Genomic DNA, 18,183 nt, shown 5'->3' on the forward strand with positions numbered 1-18,183 from the left:
AGTTGCGGTTGTGCGACGGAAAACAGTAGGAACTGCGATGCTGCCCGCTTGGTAAGAGTTGGTTCGCTGTGGTAGCGGAGTAGTGGGAACAGGAGAGGTGGGCTCGATGTTGAGATGCGATGGACGCGCTGACATTGGAGTCGGGTCTGCTGTAGTGAGAAGGTTTTGGTGAGCTGCAACGACGGGTTGCTGGTTTCGCTTTGGGAGGTTGCTTTTTCTGAAGGACTGTCTGAAAAAGTGTTCCCCGGGAGGTGTCTGTGAGGGACATCCTGTGACCACCACACAGGTCGGTCTGGGTTAGTCCCACCATACGACTTCCTGAAGCGTCCGTGATGCGGCATCCGCCATGGTTCGAAGTTCGAAACCCTCCGGCTCCAGCCCATAACAAAAGGCTACCCGACTGTGCTCGCCCTCCAAATCCTCGCTATATCGGGCCAAAAATGAAGCCCTGAAGGGCAAAAAGGAAAGCTCACTTTACACCGTTTTGATCTAGCCGTAGCGACCCGGTGACCCCCGGTCTTTTCAACCGTTGGACATATGCTTGAAAACCTTCTCCCAGTATGCAGCTGCCTCATCCGGAGTGACAACGCCTGGCGACCACAAATGACCTCCGCAGATGACTTAGTGTTTGCGTCCAAACGCGTCTTCAGCTCAGTCCGACCACTGTGGATTTTGATAGCATGGGTTTCGCGGAACGAATATATAACCCACCCGCTCTTTTCCCAGCCACTCTACCTGACTTATTACGGGCTACCAGCCGTACACCACGCTTTGCAGAGGCGCACACTTTCTTTGCAATCTGTTTCAGCTCATTCCCGCGTCACCCAGACCACGCTGCCGCCCTGCGAGCCGGTCATGACCTCACTTTCAAGTGTTGGCCGCCCACCACCGTCCTCATGCACGCTCTGCATGAGAATTCCACTCTCCCTCGCTCCACCAGCAAATATGAAACAGGCCATGCGCTCCCCAAACTCCTGCTGCGCATCCACGTCGTCAAACTCAAGTACACTCGTCTTCGAATCCAACCCGTCCACCGCGACCACCACGTCGAACTGCCACTCCTGCGATCCACCCTCCTCTACGACAAGCATCCGCAAGTGATACCATACTTTCAACCGTCGTCATGCCGCTCTGTCCCTTCAACCTTCTTGACCTCCGACTCCCACCCCCCGGCGCCGCCATACCCTCCGGCGCATCCTCTTCTGAGCGGCGCAAGCACCTGGTTGCGTATCACTGCCACCCACCCACCCTCTTGCGAGCTTAACCACCACCCCGTTACCTACGTCCGCGATGTTGGCGACCGTGTTTCCCAGATGCAGCCCAACACCATCAACATCCCCTTCGCCACCTCGAGGGAGTGCGCGCCAGCCCGCCGCGCAGTATCTCGGTGACATTCGTACAACTCTTGCTACCTTCTGCCTCCGACCATCGAAAGCTACCATTGTCCAGAGCGATGACTGCGAAAAACACGCAGAGATACTCTATTAGCCGCCGGACGACCGCCTCATGAACCCTTCACAGCCGTCTCCACTCCACGCCGAACCGCATCATTTGTCCCAACATCATATGTTGCCAGATCACACGGTCTCCTCTTCAATGCTGTCACGTCTCGCATATTCTCCGCGTGTATAATACATATACAGCTTGATTCATCAGCAACGACCGCTACATGGCAACCCAACTCGAGAATACCTCTCCCAACCTATCAAACATCTCATAACGATATGAAGAAACAATGCATGAGCGCGTCAAGATCAAAGCTCCCCCTCACCAAGCATTCCTCGTTCTATCTAAGCATACCCCGCCTCCGCATTCCTGTACTGCTCAAAGCTGTTGATCCTCTGCTGATGCTCCTCCTCGGCCAGCTTCCCGCTAATCTCCCTCTGCCACTCCTCTTCCTCCTGGTCCAACAGGGCCTGGAAGCGCTGCTGCTGCCCGCGGCTGACGTACGTCAACGGCTTCTTGCGCTGCGCCGCCTCGCGCGTCACGAGGACGTGCTTAGTCGTGCTGCCGGGGCACTCGTACTGCGCCTCGCCCAGCAGGCGCTCCATGACGGTCCGGAGCCCGCGGGCGCCCGTCTCCATCTTCGACGCCTGCTTCGCGATCTCGCGGAGCGCCGGCGACGTGAACTTGAGCTCGATGCCCGAGAGGGAGAAGAGCTGCTCGTACTGCTTGACCAGCGAGTTGCGCGGCTCCGTCAGCACCCGAACGAGGGCTTCTTCGTCGAGGGACGACAGCGCGCACGAGATGGGGATGCGGCCGACCAGCTCCGGGATCATGCCGTATTTCTGGAGGTCCGCCGGTTCGACGAGATCGAGCGTGTTAAGAGAAGCCTGCGAGGGTCCTCCTGTTGCCGACTCCGGGGTATAGAAAGGCACATGCTTGCGGAAGAGAGCCTCGTCACCCTGGAGTCTGGTGTCTGAGGGTAATTGTTCAGGGTTGGATGCTCGAACCGGCGCGCCAAATCCAATGCTACCCTTAGATATCCGGTCAAGGATTACCTTATGCAGCCCAATGAATGCTCCCGTGCAGATGAATAGGATGTTGTCAGTACGGACATTAAAAACTTCGCCCTTAGGCGAGGGAGGGTGGCCCATGTTCATCCCGCCACCTCCTGGTCCACCAGGGCCGCCTCCAGGGGTGTAAGTGTAGCCTGAGGCGTTGCTGTTTGGCCCTTTTCCCCCGTTGCCTCCACGCTCCGACTTAGCTTGTACTTGCAGTGTCGTCCCTTCAATAATCTTCAATAATGCTTGCTGCACGCCTTCTCCGCTAACGTCCTTGCCGTGACTGACTTTTGCCGTTGCAATTTTATCTATCTCGTCCAAGACTATTATGCCCCGTTCGGCAGCGGCTACGTCGTAATTTGTCGCAGCGAGTAGCCGTTGCACACAGACTTCCGCATCCTCGCCAATGTAACCGGCTTGGGTGAAGGGGGTGCAGTCAGACATGCTGAAGGGCACCTCAAGCACGCGGGCAAGTGTCTTCGCCATGAGTGTCTTTCCTACACCTGATGGCCCAAGTAATAGTATGTTTGACTTCTCAATGGTCATGGGACTGTTGTCGACGAGTGGCTCGGCGCCAAAAGCGGGGGATGCGCGCGGGGGCGGCGGTGGGGGATCGGGCGGGTGCTGAGTTTCAGCGTCCCAGACATTGATCGTCCGCTGCTGTCCGGGGAACTCATCTAAAAGGTCCTGAGTCAGTACGGCGCCAGAAGCGATACGCCTTCTGTGATGAGTACCTTCAACAGGATGGCGATGTACCATCTCCCGCCGTGCTTGCTGAGCCAGGTGTTCCTGTTCCTCCTCCTCTAGCCGCTCGAGCTCCTGTATGCGCTGGTAGTGGTTGTATACAGCGACGCTAAGAATCTTCTTGGCGCGTTCCTGACCAACAACAAACTGCTCCAGGTGGTGTTTGAGCGCCTTCGGGGTTACCCGAGGGGCGCCGACGATGCTGGCACCGCCCAGCGGGCCACCGGTTGGCTGACCGGGCTCATAGACGCCCGTAAATCCCTGGCTAGAGAAGTCTGAGCGGCTGTAATGGCTGGATGAACACTGTGCCGCGGAGGTCGTGAAGGCACGACTTATGGAATACAGGGCGAGATAGGACGAACGCGCCTGTGGCGAGATGGACATGGTGAAACCGGAGGCGAGCATCATCTTGGATATGGTGGCGGACGGCACTGGATCTGCAGGCGGCCGGTTCTTCTTGCTCAGAAAATTGGGGTGCGTCTCCGCGCGTGATGCGTTGTCTCTAGCTCATCGCAGAGCGCGGCTGGCGACTGACGCTTGAGTCAAGCTTGGCGGGGTGTCGCGGCGGAGATAAGCGGGGGCGGGAGGCGGCGAGCTCTAGGGCGAGCGAGGCGCAAGCAGGCGGGCGCTAGAGCGAGCGGGCAACGGGCAACGGGTAGGCTGGGAGGCTTGGGCTTGGGATTCAGGAGAGCATACGCAGCGGAGAGCGGTGTTGAGGGCGGCGTCCGTCATCGGCGTGCGTCTGGAGCTCGGGGGCCGCAGCGGGCTCTCCGCGGGCTGGGGCGCGTCCAAGCTCCCTTGAAGCGGGGGCCTAGCTGCATGCAGCCTTAGTCGCGTCTCGCGTATGACGTTGAGGCGATGTTTGCGCCCGCCATGGGCGCGTTGCGAAATGTTGCAGCTCCAGAGGGGAAGACTGGGTGGAGAGTGGAGAGAGCCACGCTGGGCCCCGCACCCACCCTTGTGTTTTACTGTTAAGCTCTAGCCTTATTGTCTGCCACTCGCCATGCACCGTGACGCGACACGCCTGCCTTCGCTATCGCATCCAGGCGCTGTCTGTTTGCCCTGTCCCGCCGCCCACCTCCCAACGCCTTTTAAGACCGCCACCCCCCAGCTCTCCCGTCTGCGCATCTAATCCCATCGTCTGCCACCATGGATACCAATAACGCCTCCGAAAACTCCGTCTTGGGTGACTCTGCCGGCAATCTGCCCAGCGACGGCACCGGTACCCGCTGCCTCCTCCCCGCAATGCTTGCGGTGTGCTGACCTTGCTAGGCATCGTGTCGCTCGACCCGTGGCTCTCGCCCTTCAAGGACGCTCTCAAGAAACGCTACAGCAAGGCTCAAGAATGGCTTAAGGCCATTGATCAACACGAAGGCGGTCTGGAGAAGTTTTCAAGGGTACCCCTCCCAGTCCCATCGTCCTGCCTCGCGTCCACATCTAAGCTGTTCATTTGTAGGGTTACGAGAAATTCGGAATTCACGTGAATGACGACAACTCCATCACATACCGGGAATGGGCGCCCAATGCGCTGCGCGCCTACTTCATTGGCGATTTCAGTATGTCCATCACCCGAAACATGCTAATATCAATTGGCTGATAAAATGCCAGACGGCTGGAACCGTGATTCCCATGAGATGACGAAGAACGAGTTTGGAGTCTTCGAGATCACTGTGCCGCCGATTGATGGCCAGCCAGCCATTGCCCATGACTCGAAAATCAAGGTCTGCTGGACGTGCCCTTCAGTCCTACGTCAGAAGCTGACACAGCCTTCAGATCTCCTTCGTGGTTCCCAATGACCACGCAAGACAAGAGCGTGTCCCCGCATGGATCACTCGAGTGACCCAAGACCTCTCAGTGTCTCCCGTCTACGATGCTCGATTCTGGAATCCTCCGAAGGACCAGAAATACGTCTTCAAGAACCAGAGGCCCAAGAAGCCAGAGAGCCTTCGCATCTACGAAGCACATGTCGGAATCTCCTCGCCGGAGGCCAAGGTCGCGACATACAAGGAATTCACAACAAATGTTCTGCCGCGCATCAAGCACTTGGGCTACAATGCCATCCAATTGATGGCGATCATGGAGCACGCATACTATGCTAGCTTTGGATACCAGATCAACAGCTTCTTTGCTGCAAGCAGTCGTTACGGGGCGCCTGACGACCTGAAAGAGCTGATCGACACAGCGCATGGTATGGGAATCACGGTCCTGTTGGACGTGGTCCACAGTCACGCTTCCAAGAACGTCTTGGATGGCTTGAACATGTTCGATGGAAGCGACCACCTCTACTTCCACGAGGGAGCAAAGGGCCGTCATGAGTTGTGGGACAGCAGGCTGTTCAACTATGGTAGCCATGAAGTTCTGAGGTTCCTGCTGAGTAACCTTCGCTTCTGGATGGAAGAGTACAACTTTGACGGCTTCCGTTTCGATGGTGTCACGAGCATGCTCTATTCCCACCACGGAATTGGAACGTAAGTACCCAGCCACATGACACATGTATATTCGCTGACCGTTTTAGTGGCTTCTCTGGTGGCTACCACGAGTACTTTGGCGACGGTGTGGACGAGGAGGGCGTCGTGTACCTCATGATCGCCAACGAGATGCTTCACCGGTTGTATCCCACTTCCATCACGATTGCAGAGGACGTGTCTGGTATGCCTGGTCTGTGCGTTGCCCTGTCGCTCGGCGGCATCGGCTTCGACTACAGGCTGGCAATGGCCATTCCGGATCTGTACATCAAGTGGCTCAAGGAGAAGCAGGACATTGATTGGGACATGAACGCCCTGACTTGGACCCTGACAAACCGTCGGCACGGAGAGAAGACGATCGCATACGCCGAGAGTCACGATCAAGCGTAAGTTGCCTGTGACCCATCCACGGTGAACCAAAGCTAATCTGCCCAGGCTTGTCGGCGACAAATCCATTCTGATGTGGCTGTGCGATGCTCAGCTGTACACTAACATGTCAGTCTTGACGGAGCTTACTCCAGTCATTGACCGTGGTTTGTCTCTGCACAAGATGATCCGTCTTGTCACACACGGCCTCGGCGGCGAGGGGTACCTCAACTTTGAGGGCAACGAATTCGGCCATCCGGAATGGCTGGACTTTCCGCGCGAGGGCAACGGTAACAGTTTCCATTACGCGCGTCGGCAGTTCAACCTTGTGGACGACGAGCTTCTTCGCTACCGCTTCTTGAACGAGTTCGACAGCAAGATGCAATGGACCGAGGAGAAGTACGGCTGGCTGCACTCTCCTCAGGCCTACATTAGCCTGAAGCACGATGGCGACAAGGTGATTGTTTTCGAGCGGGGTGGCCTGTTGTGGATCTTCAACTTCCACCCAAGCAACAGCTTCACCGACTACCGTGTCGGCGTGGAGCAGGAGGGTACATATAAGATCGTGATCAACACTGACTCGAAGGACTTTGGAGGACACGGTAACGTCAGCGAGGACACGCGTTTCTTCACGACGCCATTTGCCTGGAACGACAGGAAGAACTTCCTGCAAGTGTACATTCCGTCGAAGACGGCAATCGTAAGTTTTGTCCATCCGCGCGGTCCGTACGGCAGCTTGTCTAACAAACTCAGGTCTTGGCGCTCGAGGAGACTTTGTAAAGACTAGAATCGGACGGGTGGAGATGGGGTGATGTGAATGGCCGGCTGTCGCATTGCTTGTGAGGGGTAGGCAGGGGAGTGTGTACCATAGCCAGAATGACATGCAGCTGCGCGCGTAGCGCACGTGATCGGAGTGGCGGCAGGTATTCCAGTACAGTGCAGTGCAGTGATTGAGGTGAATGATTGAAGAAGGTGTCGCAATGCGCGGCTGAGCAGAACGCACGCAAGTGCTGCCAAGCGCAGCGTTAAGGCGCTCTGCGGGCCGGGTCGCGAGCGCGTTAAGGCGACTTGGTTCGGGAGGTTGTTGGGGTCCGGCGTTCGGAAGGCGTGGTCACTGGACCTGCCGGTCGTGGCCTGTGCCCGCCTCGGAGAATCTCGCTCGCAGTGAAGTTGCACCTCGACCGTCTCCCAGACGAGCTTCCTCTCTCCCATCCACCTCTCCACTCCCCCATCTACCCTGCCCTCCGACATCTTGCAGAATGCTCAAGAGGTACGCCCGACGCCGATTTCCGATGCCATTGGCGCCGTGCCGACGCTGACATGATGGAATTGCAGCGGCATCAACCGGTCGCTGAGGGCCTCCGCCTTCCGCAGGCCTGCGCTTCGCGCCGCCTTCCAGCCCATCAAGAAGAACTTCGCTCCGGCGCTGTCTGCTCGCTTCGCCAGCTCCGATGCTGCCCAGGGCGGCAAGATCCACCAGGTCATCGGTGCCGTCGTCGACGGTATGCGAAAAACTTTTCTGTCCGCCGTCGACCCGCGGCCGCGACAGCACCGACATCAATTCCATCATCGCTGACTCCGGAACGCAGTCAAGTTCGAGGGCGAGAAGCTCCCCGCCATTCTCAATGCCCTGACCACCCAGAACGGTGGCCAGAAGCTGGTCCTCGAGGTCGCGGTAAGCCGCCCAATCTGAGCCGAGCTCCGGAGCGCCGAAGAACACCAGCTAAACTGTCTGCAGCAACACTTGGGTGAGAATGTCGTCCGCTGCATTGCCATGGACGGTTAGTATACTTTGCCACCACGCGCCCAGCGCGCATTAGGGCACGCCGCTGATGATGGAAACAGGTACGGAGGGTCTCGTCCGTGGTGCTGAGGCTCTGGACACCGGCGCGCCCATCATGATTCCCGTCGGTCACGGCACCCTGGGCCGTATTGTCAACGTTACTGGTGACCCCGTCGACGAGCGCGGTCCCGTCAAGGCCACCAAGTTCGCTCCCATCCACGCCGACCCCCCGGAGTTCGTCGACCAGTCCACCTCTGCTGAGATTCTCATCACTGGTATCAAGGTCGTCGACCTGCTCGCTCCCTACGCTCGTGGTGGAAAGATTGGTCTCTTCGGTGGTGCCGGTGTCGGCAAGACTGTCTTCATTCAGGAGCTGATTGTGAGGATACCCGTGGCTCCAATTCCGCGAGTCTTCGCTGACGACGCAACAGAACAACATCGCCAAGGCCCACGGTGGTTTCTCCGTCTTCACTGGTGTCGGTGAGCGTACTCGTGAGGGTAACGATCTGTACCACGAAATGCAGGAGACCGGTGTCATTCAGCTTGACGGCGAGTCCAAGGTCGCCCTGGTGTTCGGTCAGATGAACGAGCCCCCGGGTGCCCGTGCCCGTGTCGCCCTTACCGGTCTTACCATTGCTGAGTACTTCCGTGATGAGGAGGGCCAGGACGGTAAGAATTGCAGTCGAATGCGGATGCCGGAGCGAAGCTAATGGGGAAACAGTGCTTCTCTTCATTGACAACATTTTCCGTTTCACTCAGGCCGGTTCCGAGGTGTCTGCCCTTCTTGGTCGTATCCCGTCTGCCGTCGGTTACCAGCCCACTCTCGCCGTCGACATGGGTGTCATGCAGGAGCGTATCACCACCACCCAGAAGGGTTCCATTACTTCCGTCCAGGCCGTCTACGTCCCTGCTGACGATTTGACTGACCCTGCCCCCGCCACCACCTTCGCCCATTTGGACGCCACCACTGTCTTGTCCCGTGGTATCTCCGAGTTGGGTATCTACCCCGCCGTCGACCCTCTCGACTCCAAGTCCCGTATCCTTGACCCCCGTGTCATCGGTCAGGAGCACTACGACACCGCTTCCCGCGTCCAGCAGATCCTCCAGGAGTACAAGTCGCTCCAGGATATCATTGCCATTCTGGGTATGGACGAGCTGTCGGAAGCTGACAAGCTTACCGTCGAGCGTGCCCGTAAGATCCAGCGTTTCCTGTCGCAGCCTTTCACCGTTGCCCAGGTCTTCACTGGTATCGAGGGTAAGCTGGTCGACCTGAAGGACACCATCAGGTCCTTCAAGGCTATTCTCGAGGGTGCTGGTGACGACCTTCCCGAGGGTAAGTTATCATGATTTCCCCAATCTTCTTCGCAAATTGCTAACTTGACGTTAAGGTGCCTTCTACATGGTTGGTGACCTCGAGTCTGCCCGCGCCAAGGGTGAGAAGATTCTTGCCGACCTCGAGAAGTCCTAGAAAGCGCAAGTAAATTGAGCTACGGGAGAAGGGGAACAACCGACAATTTCTGCCACACATGGAGATAAGCGCCGGATGAAAGGATGGGGGGACTTCCTCAGCTCATGTTTAGAAAAAGACACGGGCCAGTTTTTCCCACGAAATGCATTTTTGAATTTTTTGTACAGAAAGGGGGATGAGCGGAGGACATCTGGCGTCTTCTCCTGTGCCATCTTGGCGTGTAATCCTAAAGCTGAAGATCCTCGCACCATCTGAAATCATTTCCTGGTGTCTTGAGTGGATTGCGCAAGTTGCGGATGTGACGTGGCCGAGCTCTACTGCAGAGATGACGTATTAACTTCACAGCTCGGGTGAGCAAAAACCCGGATATCGAAGACTTCCATAATGATCACGTTGGCACCTTATACATCAGCTTCCCCACCAGAGCTCCTCCCCCGCGATATTCCCCCAAGATATCAGATGACGGGGAATTTTTAAATATCATGGACAGGGCCGCACGTGATCTCCGCCGTCCGACCGACCGTCCGTCCGTCCGCCCGAGAGTAGTAGTCAACACACATACTACTCACAACAACAACCACACCACCAAGGCCCCGATTGCGTTTGACAGATCTCCTTTTCTCTTTTTTTTTTTTTTTCTCCCGCCTTTTGGCGTGTTTACAACCACCGAGAGTCTCGAAATCTTGCTCAATTCCAAAGCAATCCCAATTTTTTCTTCCTAGCAAAAATTCTTTTTTCCTTTCCTTTTCCCTCTCTCGCTGCTGCTCCCTCACATGCTGCCTACGTTGTCTCACGTCGTCCCAGCCGCACCGCCGCCACGGCCGCCGCCACCACCGCCACCAGCTGAAGTAGCAGGACCCGAAGCAGAAGCAGAAGCCTCCTTCATCAGGTCCTTCATGGTGACGAACATGAAGTCGCGCAGCCCGCGCACGCCGCGCTCGGCCAGCCACTCGAGCACGCGGACGCGGTAGGCCTTCCAGCTGAGCTCGATGCCGCCGCCGCCACCGTTGCCGCCACCGTTGCCGTTATTGCCGTTGTTGCCGGCACGCGCGAGGCGGTGGAGGGTGCGTTGGGTGACGGGGCCAGGGGGATGTCTGGGGGCGGCGGCGTTTCCGCTGTTGTTGTTCTTGCTGTGGTGCGCGTCTTCCAGGTCGCGGAAGGCAGCGAGGGCGAGGGGCGCGGTGAGGGCGTTGTGGGGGAGGCCGAAGAGGGAGGGGAGGGTGTAGTCGGGGCCGGTGCCGGGGGCTGGGGTTGTCGTCGTCGCTGTTGCTGGGATCAGCACTGGTGGGAGGGTGGAGACGTAGGCGTGGAGGGCGGCGGCGACGGCGGGCGCGCACAGGCAGCCCATTGCGTTGGGGTCGGTGGACGTGAGAGCGCGCGACCGCCAGAGCAGGTTGGCGACGTCCATGAGGTAACCGTTGAAGGCGTTGGTGACGGCGCGGGGCAGGTTCGCCGAGGCCGCCGCGGCGTGGTCCTGGAGGTCGGTTTCGAAGGCGCGTTTGTAGGTGGCGAGGAGGGCGCAGAGGTGGGAGATGGTGGCGAGTGAGGGGTGGAAAAGGAGGTTGTAAAGGGTGGGCGCGGAGGGGATGGTGAGTGGGGTGAGGCCAGACGAAAGAGTGGATAGGGTTGTGTAGTAGGTGAGGATGGCGGTTGCCGTCGACAGAGGGGTATATTGCTGTGAGCTTAACAAGGACAGGATGGTGTTGGAGATGTGGGTGGTCAAGGCAGCGAAGTTGGAAGACGCGACAAGATCCTCGGCGGCGTCTCGAGGATCTGGTCTACTGGTATTGGCAGCATGGTTCCAGTTCTGTACAAGAGCTGTGTAGAACGCGAGAAGGCGGTCGTAGGCATCGGTTGTGCCACTTGCGACTATTGCTGCTTCGGCAGGACTCAGGTAGGAAGTTTTGAATTCTGAAGGAATGTTAATTCGTAGTTTAGGAGCGAAGCTAATGCATCTGTACCATGGAATCCTTGCATGGGGACATAAGCCAGTAGGCCAAGGATGGACCCCGAATATGTCCGGCCGTCCCAAAATGGGAGATACGACTTGAGAAAGTCTTGACCAGTGGGAAGGAGAACCTAGCTTTATCAGCATTTCAAAACTAAACCCAATCACATAGCAACTACAGACCTTAGTAGCTGTTGTGTAGTTCAACATGCCATCAAGCAACTCGTCAAAATGATCCGGGTTCTTCGTGCCACTGGCAATGGCCTCCAAGGCCTCTCGGAGATAACTCTCCAACCACAGCTCTAGCCTACGTGCAGCCACATCAGAGGGCTTAAGTATGAGATACTTCTGCAGGAGGGGGTCTTTGAACGATGCCAACAGTTGGTTTGGCAGCTCGATCCGCTCAAGATGCTTAACAAGGCCGTCGGCGCTGTTGATTTCCTCGAGCGTGACAGACTTCTCATTTGCGTAGGAAGTGTGTACTTCAGGCAAGATTGAGGCCTTTGTTCGTTTTGCTCCGTGTCGGATAACCCTAAAGCCATGCTGCTGAGTATGAGGTTGTTCATTGCTGCTGGCATTGGCCTCTTGGATGATTTGGAGTCTTTGTCGCCACTCGTCTTGGGCCGAAGTCGCAAACGAAGTGCGACCTGACGCAGCGTTGCCCACGATGATTTCCGGGTAGTAGTCCTTGTAGACCCGAAGCAAGCCGACCAAAGCGGGATCCTGGCCACTCGTGCGGACCATGTCCAGCCTACACGGCCGGGTCAGAAAAGGGTCGCAGACGGGACGAGGTGTGGCTGTGCAGCTTACAATTGCTGGATGCGGAATGGGCGGACATGCTTGCGACGCGTGACCAGGGACAGCAGATGGCAAAGTGGAGTTCTGCACGACAGTGAGAAGCTGGGACCCTACACAATCAATGGAGGGCCTGACCGGAGACTCATCGTATCCAGCAAGTTGAACAGAACGCCATAGAGCTTGGACAGGATGGTTGCATCCTCGAGCGCATCGACCACAGCAATGGCCCACTTCAGCAAAGCGGCCTGGGTGGCGGCCGAGGGTTTGGCTTGGCCGTGGCCGAGGGCGCCAACAATAGTAATAACGACGTCGGACGGCACTCTTCCGGCAGGGTACAGGTTCTTGATCAGATTGGTCGCGCTTGTCTGGTCAAGGTGGTTGCGGCGCGTGACGAGGGCGACAATGCTCGCCAGATGGTCGCGGCTGAGGCCCTGCTGGTACGCATGACTGCACACGGCATCGACGAGCGCGTTGACCTTTTCCGTGCGCTGCTTGGCGGGGATGGTGGAAGCTGGAGGCGACGTCAGCGGCAGTGTTTTCTAGAAGCACACGTGGGAGCTGACCAGTGCGCAGGGCTTCGATGGTGGCGCGCATGGTAGGGTTGCGATCTGGGGTCACCGTCACGGTCAGCACAGGCGTTCGCGCAGCGGCAGGGGCGCGGGATGGAGGGCACCATGCGGGAGGGCAGGCATTATTGCCGCTCGGAGCGGAGCGCGTGCGGCTTCGCGGAGATCTGGCGCGCGTTGGTCGGCGGCCTGGACGACGCTGGACGCGCAGCTTGGGCAGTGCCGTTCTGGGCGTAGCGCGGGTGCCCCAGGCAGCGCACTGGCACACCGGGTTGTTAGTCATCGGACAGAGTTGCTTGCCGCTGGCAGCGCGCAGCAGTCACGGTGCATATCGCTCTCCGCTTGCAGAAGCGATGACGAGTCCCACGTTACACGCGCTCGAGCAGCCTGGGCCCGCGCCGCCAGCCAATACTGAGGATATTGGTCATATTATGTGCTGGACGCGACGCAACACAAGCCGGGAGCCGTCACAGACTCACAGTAGGCCACCACTGCGCCGCGCCTAGCGCCTAGCGCCTCCGCTCCCGACTCCGCCGCCGCCGCTGCCGCTGCCGCGCTGTCAGCCTTCTGCCTCCTCTCCACTCCCTCGAGCTTATCCCACGGCTCGCCGTCCCTGTCCGCCAATGCGCATCGCCGGGGGCCTCCGACCCCGCGGCAGTCAGGCCCGCCAGACCTGCACTGCATTCCCAAACCAACCGTGGGCTGTGTAACCGTCGCCGGCTGTCCTCGGCGTATCTGCCGTGCAGCATGGTGCAGCTGCCAGCGGCCGGGGCAAGACACCCAAGTGTCGCTGGACGCTGCTCCCGCCGTCGCCAGTGGCCGCCGCCCAAACCTTCTTTTTGTCTGCTGTTGATGGCATGCTCGTACTACGCGCGACGCGTAGCCCCGTGCTACCGTCCGCCATTCCGTTGATTCGATAATCCGCAATGCCAGCTTTAAAGGCGCCAGCTCGGCCCAAGCTGGACCACGGTGCGCCGCGGCCTCCAGACTCCTAGCAACTCCCCCCAAGCCCCGCCGCCGGTGAGCGACCCCAGCTTATAAATGTCCTGACTGCTCGACTCCGGCCCTTCTCCGTTCGGGTGGTTTTTTGCTCTTGCTATTGCCTGCGTTCGTTCCCTGTCCGTCTCCTGTCGGTCGTCTGTTTGGTGCCATCGCCTCCCAATCGCATATTGCTCACGCCGGGCGCAACTCGACACGCCAATCAGCGACCTCTCACCATCAGCAATTCGCCGGAATGGGTGAGGCCAAGTTCCGCGCTCGCCGCAGCGCGACCCCAGGCACCACTGGCATCTGTTCCCTGTTAAACCGCACCTCGCTCCACGACTCCAGCTCCACCTCTACTTCACACACCGCCGATTCCCGCGGCCGCAGCATGGTCACCCCTCCGAAGTTCCTGCGCCGTGATGCCCGGACCCTTCCCGCAATCCGCTCTCTCCCAAGCTCCGGGAACCTCGTCTTGTTCACCCCGGTCGTGCCGCCGGAGCCGGATCCGACGCCCTCGTCTGGAGACGAAGGCGGCGCCGTTCAACCCCCGCCGTATAGCAAGAACGCCGATGCCCCCGTGGACCCATTCGAGCCGCTGGGCCGGGCCATGTCCCGGCACCATTCCCACGTGCGCCATGTGCCCTACGTGCCCAGCGTCGGCATGACAGCCACCCACCGCACTTTTCTCCAGCACGCCTCCGCAATCGTCATGGTCGTTGTCTGCAAAAACGATGATGAGGGCCGCAGCCGGCCCATTGGCCTCGAGGATCAACAGCAGCATCGGCAGTTGCCTGACCGCTCATCCTACATTCTTCCCCCTCCGCGTCAATCCTCAACCACGCCCACCCAGGCCTCGTTCAAACATGAACCGCGTCCGTGGTGGCCCCACCGCTTACAGCATGTTCAGCCTTCTGATCCCTCCTTCCGGTTCGCCGCTCAAGTCTTCATCGCGGCAGCAGACCTACAAGAGCGGACGGAACCAGATTCCGGAGAGTCCCATGCTCCCCTCTCGATCCCCATAGTGATGCTTATCGTGGGCGAGGACGAAGCGGAGAGCGAGGACCGGCTCGTCCAGCTGGAAATGCTGGAGGAGAACCTGGAAGTTGAGTATGATATGCGGTTCGCGCTCGGGCCGCAGACTGTTCTGGTTTCCAGGAGTTATTCAACCGGTGCCCTGACAAGGGTGTCAGGGCTGATATTCGGGAGTGACGCGTGAGTATGTGGCCGTTGGAAATGACGTCTTTCGTATATGGAATGTCACATGTCTGCGGAGTTTCTATATTGGATGTTATGAAATTGCCAGCCTTTCTTGTCTCCAACTTCCTTTTCCCTTTCCGTTCTTTTTTGGTTCTTTCATGTCTCGCACGTGCCGGTTACCTCTCCATTCCTGTAGCATGGCTTTCTTCTGATGGGCGGACAAGCTTCTCGTTGTTTTCATACGCGTCATCATGTGGGCGGCTAACATGCCGGGATCCGTACCTCTTTCGGCTGGGCCTCGTTTGGACTGCACGTGTATAGATGAGTTGCAGCACCTTTTTACATTGCGCCTGCTGACACTGGCGGGTGGAAGACAGAGACGCAGAAACGAGTATGTAGCAACACTGGCGGACGGCTGTCATTCGTAGCTAGGTCTGTCTCAACGCATTACGATACCAACGCGACTGTTATTGTTTTCTTCCATCTTGTTCAGAGTTGGGTTTTGCGTGCTCGAGATATTGGGAATGTCACGGTGGTAACAAGGTTGTGAGCTCATCCCTGCCGGAGGGGCACCTCCCTTACTTGAGGTAACCTGTGAAGATAGGTGCTGCGGCTGACAGGTGCTATTTCTGGTTGGGCTGGTAGTACGAACCTCGTCCCCTTGGTTGCCTTGACGTCGGCCATACTCAGCGCTCCCGAGGCATACCCTTCGCCACTCGTGTGCGACAACAAATTGTCAGGCGGCGAGGCTGTCATTGCGATGTCTCATTGTGAAGCAAATAGGCGGCCTCCACGATGTTATAAACCCTCGCTCCGGCTGGCGTGATATGGAGAACTTCTTTGCCGATCACGGCTATCCAAGCTTTCCCAAAACTTCGGAACTTCCCTGCTCCCTTTTCCTGTCTTGCACCGTTGCAGAACGCCAGCTGAAGTGTTCTGGGTACTGTGCTATCAGTCGACAGTTCCACCGATAACACAGCAACTTCACCCTCAAAACAGCTTAATAATGCACCAATCACTTATCAACAATTTCTCTATTTGATGCTATGACTGATATTACTACGTTACCGCCCGATTTGGCCGCTGCTCCTACTCTACCGCCTAATTGGACCCAGCCTACTTCATGCTCAGATGGCCCGCTATTTCTTGATTCCCGCGTTGCTTTGGGCTGGGCGCAGCGTTATGGGAACCCGAAAAATCCGAGACCGCAGGCGTTTTACCGAGCCGTTTTCCCTGATTGTTATCCGCCAATTTATGCATCATGGCCATCCGCCGATGACTTGATGTTCCTTGGCGATCATTATCCCCCTGGTCTGGTCATGGCGGCGATTGCAACTGATATTGAGTGGACAGGGTATTGCTGCCCCAGGTAATCTTACCAGAGCAAGAGATACCAGCATCCTTCGCAGGTCCAGCTCTACTAGGCAAATTCAACGCCACCTGCCGCACGGCGGCATTTGACGGACATATCTACTTCTCCTGTGGTAACAGCATTCGAATTTGCCAGTCAATCGGTGGGTGAAAATAGCTGGGTAGGCGAGACAGGTGATGACCCCATACATATAGTAACTTACCTACCACGCGGAAGTTCGGATGTCAATCTTAATACGGCTGATCTCATAGTGTTGTTTGCCGCTTTCAATATCAGGTATGTAGTCCTTTTCGGGCGTCATAATTTCCAAGCATCAACTCGAAGTAGTTGAAAAGCTCGATTCTTCTGATCAGGAAATTTTCCTTAGTGATTAGAGGGGAAGTACAGGATCGGGTCTCGCCTGGTAAAGAAGAAGGCAGCGACAAAGACCAAGAAAGAAGAATATCAAGAAACGCACAGAGAGAGCCATGAAGTCGCAGGGGAAGGAGGTGTATAATATGGTTTGACAAAATTACTCCACGTCCCAGGAAGTGGTCGCGCGATTCACCTCATTTACCTATTTATAGCGATTAATCCCCCACAGCATGCAGAACCATGTACAGCTCCTTCGCGCAGCCGGTGGCTAGCGTGGATCTGTTTTTTGCTTATGTCATGGGTAGTTGAAGTTATCGTCCGGACGAGAATCTCGAATTAAAAATTTTATATATACGTCCGAACGATAGCTTTAACTACCTACGTATTATTTTTTTTTTCTCTAAGAACGAGCGTTAGTTACGCCATATTCTACTATTCTTCGCGCTAGCCATCGGCTGCGAGAGGGGGCTGTACTTCTCAGTAATGAACTTTCATTTGCCCATAAACCTACCTGATGTACTCCCCTCTTCTTCTCCGAACCTCATCTGCCCGCGCGGAAGCACAGCTTAAATCCGGCCCCGCAACGCGAATGACATCACGCACCCCCACTCCCATTGGTCATTCTCACCACAGATCATCTCATACCACCGGTCTACAGCGCAGGTACATACAAACAGTCGCCTTCCCGCAATTCCAAACAGACAAAGGACGAAGCCACGATGACCGACCAACCCACAACCGGCGGCTGCCTCTGCGGGGCGATCCGCTACAGCCTGCCCGCCTCGGCCTCGCCCATCTACAGCGTCATCTGCCACTGCACAAACTGCAAGAAATCCTCCGGGACGCACATGGTCAACACGAGCATCTTCACGAAAGACGTACGTACGCCAACCATTCCTCAGCTTCTTCTTCTTCGTCTTCCCCGATGCTCAAACGCAACACCCTACTGATCAGACCACACAATCCCAACAGCAATTCACCCTCACGGACGGCACGCCCAAAACCTACCGCGACGCCGACACCGACTCGGGCACGCCCGTGTTCCGGCACTTCTGCGGCGACTGCGGCAGCCCCGTGTACATCACGACGCCGCTGCTGGACGACATCCGGGCCGTGTTCAGCGGCACGCTGGACGACGCGACGGTGAGGTGGAGGCCGAACAAGGGTGAGCGAAGCGTCTTTCTTTCTTTTCTTTGCCCTCCCCCCCTTCTTCCCTTTTTCCTTCTTCCGCTGTCTCTTTTCTTCTCGTTTCAGTGGGCGCGATCAAGATATATGGGTGTTTTGCTGACGGGATGTGCGTGCCCCGTCGTGTTTTGCAGAGCAATATATCGAGACGAAGTCGCATTGGCTGCCTGATCTGGAGGTGGTCAAGAAGGAGGGGGTGGTGGAGAGGCATCCGAGAGGCCCCTTGGAGCAGCAGTGGAACCAGGCTTTGTAGCCTTTTCTGGACGAGCACGTGCTGGCGCTTGGGATTTGTGCGAGGCGAGTGGTGGCCAAGGAGTTGACCGGAGATGTGGGTTGTTGGACTTTCCATGCAGATAAACACGAACTCTTTACCTGCATCAAATTGACCGCCTTCAGCTCTTCCAAGAGTGTTCGTTCTTATGAATGATCCATGCACATTTTCTATCCAT

The 18,183-nt window shown here is 57.2% G+C and overlaps 5 protein-coding genes across 5 annotated transcripts; 3 read left to right on the forward strand and 2 right to left on the reverse strand.

Annotated features, from left to right (window-relative positions):
- Window positions 1-1,790: 1,790 nt before the first annotated feature.
- Window positions 1,791-3,632, reverse strand: MCX1 (ATP-binding protein; the record flags this gene model as incomplete). The annotated part of the gene is made up of 1 exon (XM_066777623.1): window positions 1,791-3,632. The coding sequence occupies one exon, from the start codon at window positions 3,630-3,632 to the stop codon at window positions 1,791-1,793; it is 1,842 nt and encodes a 613-aa protein (XP_066631718.1).
- Window positions 3,633-4,397: 765 nt separating this feature from the next.
- ATP2_1 (atp2, beta subunit of the F1 sector of mitochondrial F1F0 ATP synthase) lies at window positions 4,398-6,859 on the forward strand (the record flags this gene model as incomplete). Its single annotated transcript, XM_066777624.1, has 8 exons — window positions 4,398-4,470; window positions 4,521-4,645; window positions 4,705-4,804; window positions 4,857-4,969; window positions 5,022-5,716; window positions 5,764-6,099; window positions 6,149-6,779; window positions 6,833-6,859. 8 exons carry the CDS (start codon window positions 4,398-4,400, stop codon window positions 6,857-6,859), a joined length of 2,100 nt encoding a protein of 699 aa, XP_066631719.1.
- A 479-nt stretch (window positions 6,860-7,338) lies between these two features.
- Window positions 7,339-9,330, forward strand: ATP2_2 (atp2, beta subunit of the F1 sector of mitochondrial F1F0 ATP synthase; the record flags this gene model as incomplete). The annotated part of the gene is made up of 8 exons (XM_066777625.1): window positions 7,339-7,349; window positions 7,415-7,581; window positions 7,669-7,754; window positions 7,818-7,860; window positions 7,925-8,241; window positions 8,294-8,531; window positions 8,584-9,195; window positions 9,251-9,330. The coding sequence occupies 8 exons, from the start codon at window positions 7,339-7,341 to the stop codon at window positions 9,328-9,330; spliced, it is 1,554 nt and encodes a 517-aa protein (XP_066631720.1).
- A 790-nt stretch (window positions 9,331-10,120) lies between these two features.
- On the reverse strand, window positions 10,121-12,670 carry SLS55_006193 (uncharacterized protein; the record flags this gene model as incomplete). Its single annotated transcript, XM_066777626.1, has 5 exons — window positions 10,121-11,241; window positions 11,292-11,409; window positions 11,462-12,029; window positions 12,191-12,587; window positions 12,640-12,670. 5 exons carry the CDS (start codon window positions 12,668-12,670, stop codon window positions 10,121-10,123), a joined length of 2,235 nt encoding a protein of 744 aa, XP_066631721.1.
- Window positions 12,671-13,876: 1,206 nt separating this feature from the next.
- Window positions 13,877-14,842, forward strand: SLS55_006194 (uncharacterized protein; the record flags this gene model as incomplete). Its single annotated transcript, XM_066777627.1, has 2 exons — window positions 13,877-13,880; window positions 13,920-14,842. 2 exons carry the CDS (start codon window positions 13,877-13,879, stop codon window positions 14,840-14,842), a joined length of 927 nt encoding a protein of 308 aa, XP_066631722.1.
- Between the last annotated feature and the right edge of the window lie 3,341 nt (window positions 14,843-18,183).

The sequence above is a fragment of the Diplodia seriata genome, assembly GCF_021436955.1.
Source record: "Diplodia seriata strain FDS-637 chromosome Unknown scaffold_6, whole genome shotgun sequence".
Lineage (NCBI taxonomy): Eukaryota > Fungi > Ascomycota > Dothideomycetes > Botryosphaeriales > Botryosphaeriaceae > Diplodia > Diplodia seriata.